The following is a 6,373-nucleotide window of genomic DNA, read 5'->3' on the forward strand; positions in this document are numbered from 1 at the left end:
ACTGATACATGCAACAACTCATATGGATCTCCTGGGGCTTATGCTAATTGAAAAAAGCCAATCCCCAAAGATTATATACTGTATGATCCTATTTATATAACATTTTGAATGACAAAACTTTACCAATAGAGGATGGTCTTTTTTTTTTTGGTCCCACTGCACGGCTTCCTGGATCTTAGTTCCCCACCCAGGGATCCAACCCACACCCTCAGCAGTGAAAGCACAGAGTCCTACCCACTGGACCACCACGGAATTCCCCAGAGGATGGTCTTAATTAGTGGTTGCCAGAGGTTCACATGCAGGAGAGGGAGGTGGGTGTGGTTATAAAAGGACAACACTGGAGCTCCTGTTCAGCATTTTGACCTCAGTGGTGGATAAACCTACACAGGTGATTAAGCTGTATAAAAATTAATACACACACATGAGTACAAGTAAAACTAGGGAAATGTGAATAAGTTCACTGGATTTTATCAATGTTGATATTCTGGTTGTGAAAGTATACTATAGTTTTGCAAAGTGGTACCATTGGGGGAAACTGCGAAAAGTGTACAAAGAATCTCTCTGTACTATTTTTTACAAATGCATGTGAATCTACAATCATCTCAATTTTCTTAAATGTTTAACGGGGAAATAAAAATATCCTCAGCATCATATTTTAGGACACTTCATGTTTAGGACCACAGGCTTACATCACAATAGGACATTAGATAAGAGAGGAAGATCTTTTGGAATTTTATGATATATAAAAGTTCACAAGCAGCCTTTTTCAAAATATTTGCATTAATGAATAAAGACAACATAAAGAGATCAGTACACATGTGTGTTGAAGAGCTTTCATTCTTTTGGAATCAACCCCACATTCTCTGCAGTTTCGTGGCCTTTACACATGCTGCTCCCTGTGTCTGGAAAGCTCCTCCTTCCACACTTCTGTGCCACACACTTCATGCCACACTTCTCCCCAGCCCTTCAACTATGCCTAACAAATTTGTATTTATAGTTTAGATCATCCTTCTCAAAGAGGTTTTCCCTTATCCTCCATGTTAGGTTATATATTCTATTTTTTCCCTCTTTACAATGATCACAGTTCTCACTGAATAGCTATTTATGTAATTATTTAACATCTGTTTCCCCTATTAAATTGTAAGCTCCATGATGGCAAACATGCTTTAAAACACCTACCACAGTACCTGCACATTTACTGAATGTAAGCATTCAAGTATTTTTTTTAAGGAAAGAGAACACCTTGATGCAAAAAGGGAAAAGAAGTAGCATGAGACTTCTCAAACAGTACCATTCATTTATAACAAGGGGTACACACGCATTCTGTCCCCACTGGTTCAAACTCAGATGCCGAGGCACAAAAACACAGATAAGCCTGGCACATGTTCCTAAAGAGGTATCACAAAACCTTAAATGCCTACAAAAAGCAAAGAAAGGTAACATAAATGAGTTAAGTGGCTGGGTTTAAGAACAAAAGCACAAGCCCTAGGATAAATGAAAAAAGAATACCTGGCCTCAGTGTCCAAGTACAACAGTGAGTTACAGGCAGTATGACAGACCATAGCACTCATGCCCTACCTAAGCAGAAGCTGGCTGCTCACAGCTCCAGCCAACTGCTGCCAGTAATACAACAGTTGCATTACTTCCGGCCTAGTAATCCCAGAAGCTGGAAATCTAAGTTCTATGTGAAATTTCCCTATTTTTAAATTCTATCAACAAATTCAAATATATTTTACAACTATGTGTGGGCCAACTAGAACCCACCTACGGGCCAAAATAAGTCCACCAATTTGGGGATTGTTCTAAAGCATCCAACTGATGATTTGAGAGAAAAAATTTAAGTGCAAACACAGAGTATTAAACATACACACACATACACACACAAAAAAGCACTTATTTTTGAGATAAAACCCTAGTCTTTCACCTCAAACTAACATCCTCCTCTCTGACTACCTCCCTTTTCTATTCCACCACCCCAAGACTCCTACGTTCTCCTTTGATCTTAGGAGAATTTGGGTGTTGAATAGTAAAAAAGAAAGAGAGGCACTTGAGTCAGAAGGACTCAAAGCCCAGCTCTGTCACTTACTAGCAATGCATTCTAGAGCAAGGTTTTTAACTTCTTTGCCTATCACTTCCCCCCCTAAGTAAGGGAAGTAATGTAATGTGTTCATCGTACAACTGCTTTAAGGATGAAATTAAATGGCAGTATATATCAAACGTCCCATCTAGTGCCTAACATAGAGGATAAACTCAATAAATGGACAATGTAAAGATATACAGGAGACAAAGTAAAAACTGAATACTGTTTAGGGTATGAATTAAACATTCTGGGTCTAAAACTGGCGAGGTTCTTTGGTTGGTAGGTAGAAACCATGCTTAACTGTTTTGATAATATACCTAAATATTTTTTGACTATTTTTTCTAGTAATAAGTCATATCCAAGCTAAGAATAAGGAATGCTTGTTTCACATGCGCAAGGTAGATCACAATCTGAATAATGTAGGTGCAAAAAAATGTTACCACCTTCACAAAAGAGATTCCAGCTATCAGTACCAACAGAATGCTAGTTAATTAAAAAAAAAAAAAAAAGAATGCTAGTTAATACAATTCTGAAATCCCACTGCCTAATTCACAAAAATAAGATTAATCCTTTTATCCTTGGGATGAGACAACAAGTACAGATAAAAAAACTGATCCACTAATACATTTAAATAAATTCCTTCAAACACTAGTATACCTGCTTGTCCTATTTGGCTGAGGTAACTGTTCAATGACCTGACTGATGGAACCACATGTGTCCAAATGAGAAGAATCCATAGACTCTGAAAAAAATAAGTGGATATTAGCAGAAAAGGCATTTACCACCAAACTGTAATACAAATTCAAGAATGCAGACAATACCAATCTAATCAGCTACATTAGAAAACCAACCTTTTGAGTACCTACTATGCACCAGATACTGTGCCAGACTTCCTTACATACATTCACCACAACCACATAATGTTTATATCCACCCGGCTCCAACGAGCGCACCCTTGCAAAAGGGACCTCACCTGCAGCTTTGTTTTCTTTCAGATGTTCATTGAAGCCACTATTACTGTCTCCTTGTTCTTCTCCAGCTGTTTGTTCATTATTGGACACAACATCCTAGAAAATATACATATATAATATACATCCCAGAAAATGTACATACAAAATATACATACATAATGTATACATACATATGTACATAATATGAAATACACATTTCATAATATACTATATGTGAAGTAATCCAAAATGATACATATTTTTGTGAAAATGATTTTATTTTCCAGCCAACTTTATCCAAAAGATAGTGATCTCCTAAGGACTTACTTTGCAGCTTGGTCTAGATCAGGGGAAAAAAAAAATCTACTCAATCATTTCCAAGCAACCTATCACTCACCAACACAGGGTTCTCTTTGTGCGTCTGTAGATTAGGAAGGTGTCGAGATAGCATACTGAAGCGAGAACCAGAATCATCGTCTAGAACCTGGCTTTCAGGCTGAGAATCTTCAATGATCAGGCAAGGAGTGTCTTGCTGAGAGAAATCTGACTCCAACTGACTTCCAGTAGGGTCCATCTGCTCCCCTGGAATGGAATAACAAAAGATCAGTTCTGTGTAACCTACTAGCCTTCCTCATGCAGTCTGAGCTTAAATAATGAGGCGGAAGTACAAGACCTGGAAAAGGGGACCAGTGTAGGACTCTTCCAATTAGAACAGTATAATCGCTGCAATCACTTTCCTATCATACCTTCCAAGGCCCGATTTCCTCGTTATTTACAATCAGCCTGCCTATCCTTCTCTCCCCCTTCCATCACCTTCCCGTAGACACCCTTTCCCCTCCTTCCTAACCTCTTCTCTCCCCGCCCCTTTTTCCATCCCCCACAACTCTCCCTACGTCCTTCTGGCGCCTCTACGACCCCCCCAAAAGGCTTCTTTGTAATCTCTGCTCGTCTTAACCCCCACAGGCCTTCACGCTTCCTCACGACCACCCAGCCTTCCTAGCTAGGGCTACCCCACCCCCTCCTCAGGGCCCTCCAACCCTTTCCCTGTCACCGCCGCCATGCTTGCCACCCCGCCCCCTCCGGTCTGCCATCCCCTTCAGACCCGAAACCCAAGCCTTCAGAGCCTACTACTCCCCCACTTTTCTCCAAACTGTACCAGGCATCCCGGTGGGAGGTCCCTCGCGCTCCAGCTAAAGATCTCCGCACGCTCCCCAGGTCCCTCCAGCTCGATCCCCAGGTCGACACTGTAGCCACCGCCGCCACGGGCCGCGAACTCCCCCTTTCCCGTCGCGTCACGCGGTATCAGCTCGCCCATTCGCTGCTGCTGCCCGCCACTCAAGAAAGCCTGTGGATGATTGGTGGCTGGGCCGAGTGCCCCGCCCCACGTAAGAAAAAGGAACACGGCGGCGTGTTTCCATGGCAGCCTGGAGGTTGCAGGCCGTCCCTCTAATACAGCCGGAGAATGACAGTATCCTTGAACCGAAGGGACCTTGAGAGGGCGTAAAATATATTCCCCTGCCTCCAGGACGGTTGTTTGTACCACTAGTCAGACATAAGAGAAAAGACCAATTTTCTATCGTTCATGCACCATAAGGCCCCTTCTCTCACCCTCTTCCGTGGAAAAGGAGAGGGTTTCCCGGCTTTCTAATAAAAGGGCAAAGAAGATCCAGGATGGCTAGAATTTCAAATCTGGTGAAACTGAAGAGAGAGAGGACTCTTTGGGGTTTACTGGGTCAATCAGGATCCCTTTTGTAGGCCTCTACCCGAATTCAAGGGCTTCACGTTACGTCTCTGCCAGTTCTTTAAAAAAAAAAAAATTTTTTTTTTCCATTTACATTGTCTGAGGGCCCCGGTAAGCCATATTTTTCCCCATTGCCCTTTTCCAGTCTGAAACGTCGTAGTTCAAGCTTCACATTTGCTTATCGTTGACCTATCTTTTGTGGAACTGCAGCCTACAGAGACCATAGACCCAGACATGTTTTGCACCTCCTGTTGAGACAATTGAGCACAGTAACTGTCAAGACTCGGTGGTGAAGAGAACAGCTGCCGCCCCTTTAACTAGATGACCTCAAAGGTCCCTCGAAGCCTTGAGAGTCTATTATCCTAATTATGGTGCCGGGGTCTTATAGAGGGTGTGGCAGCTGTTATTTGTATTAATGAAGGAGGCCCCATGAGGAATATGGTTTTGTTTTTCGTTTTTTTTGCGGAGGCTGTTGATTTTTGTTTTTAAGTGGTGGTTGGATCTGGGATGGAATTCTAGCCAGAGCAGCTGTCAATAGGGAAAGCACCTAGCACACTGCCAGGCATATACATAGTAGGCATTCAATAGGAAGTAGTTTTCTCTCTCTACCCCAGGCTCAGAATGACTTAAGCACAGCCCAACCATGATTCTCCAATTCTGTAAATACCCAATTCAAAACCTGATATAGGCTAAGCTGAAGTGGAGCTTCCTACCAACGAATGTTCTCCCTATCAAAGCATGTCATCTCAGTATATGTTACTTATGGGAACAAAAGGACAGACTCTTTGAAATGAAACTTTCCTGAAAAATCTAGAATCTATTGTTGCTATAACTAGAATATAATTAGGGTCCCCAGAATGTTTTATGAGTGGAGCAATAAATGTAATGGAGCACACAGAGACACATCCCACTTCTTAATCTTGAAATCATTTACAATTGACTCCTCTCTTCCCCTCCCCCCAATGCTGCAGAAGACCAGTGACCAAATAAATTTAATCCTAAAAAACCAGGTAAGGTCAATATTGACTACAGTAGGTAGACAAAGTGAATTCATCTGCTCAATGTGAGAGGACACCAACAATCAGGTCCTGATGTGACAAATCTTGACCTTGATTACCATAAAAATTCCCCAAAGTCACTATATTTTTGCCCTTCTCTGTCCTGCTACTGCATTTCCCATCACCAAGCAAGACATAAATAAGCAGGCTTTCTTGCTCATTTGACAAACAACTGTATGTTTGTCAAAACTTATAAAACTATATACTAAAAAGGGTAAATTAAACCTCAATAAGCATGACTAAAAATAAATAAACAAATGAGCCTGAGCCATTCCCATTACTAAATAAAACAAGAGCTTTAAAAAAAACAAAACAAAACTGTGAAGAAAAACTGTGAATTCCTTGTTAAGCAGGATGATAATGAAATTAATCATTAAATTACCCAAAAAGATCAGAAAATGCAGGCAGGATGGTTACCCACTGAGGCTGTGACTGATTAGAGTTAGGTGAGCCAAAGTCCTTTATTGATTCTTAGACTGCAAAGGACCATCAGCATATCTGCCTATCTACAGGTGCGTCTTTACTTAGGCCACCTCCGAGAAAT

General features: G+C 41.4%; 1 protein-coding gene across 2 annotated transcripts in view; it reads right to left on the reverse strand.

The window, feature by feature from the left end:
• TP53BP1 (tumor protein p53 binding protein 1) overlaps nt 1-4,304 on the reverse strand; it is a 69,982-nt gene extending 65,678 nt beyond the window's left edge. For both annotated transcript variants that reach the window (XM_068550333.1, XM_068550329.1), the window contains exons 1-4: nt 4,187-4,304; nt 3,428-3,612; nt 3,054-3,147; nt 2,738-2,822 (exon numbers count right to left, since the gene is read on the reverse strand). In XM_068550333.1, the coding sequence (XP_068406434.1) occupies nt 2,738-2,822; nt 3,054-3,147; nt 3,428-3,612; nt 4,187-4,193 (371 nt within the window). In that variant the 5' untranslated portion in view covers nt 4,194-4,304. The remainder of the gene's footprint in view (nt 1-2,737; nt 2,823-3,053; nt 3,148-3,427; nt 3,613-4,186) is intronic.
• Between the last annotated feature and the right edge of the window lie 2,069 nt (nt 4,305-6,373).

The sequence above is a fragment of the Eschrichtius robustus genome, chromosome 1 (genome assembly GCF_028021215.1).
Source record: "Eschrichtius robustus isolate mEscRob2 chromosome 1, mEscRob2.pri, whole genome shotgun sequence".
In the NCBI taxonomy this organism is placed as follows: Eukaryota; Metazoa; Chordata; class Mammalia; order Artiodactyla; family Eschrichtiidae; genus Eschrichtius; species Eschrichtius robustus.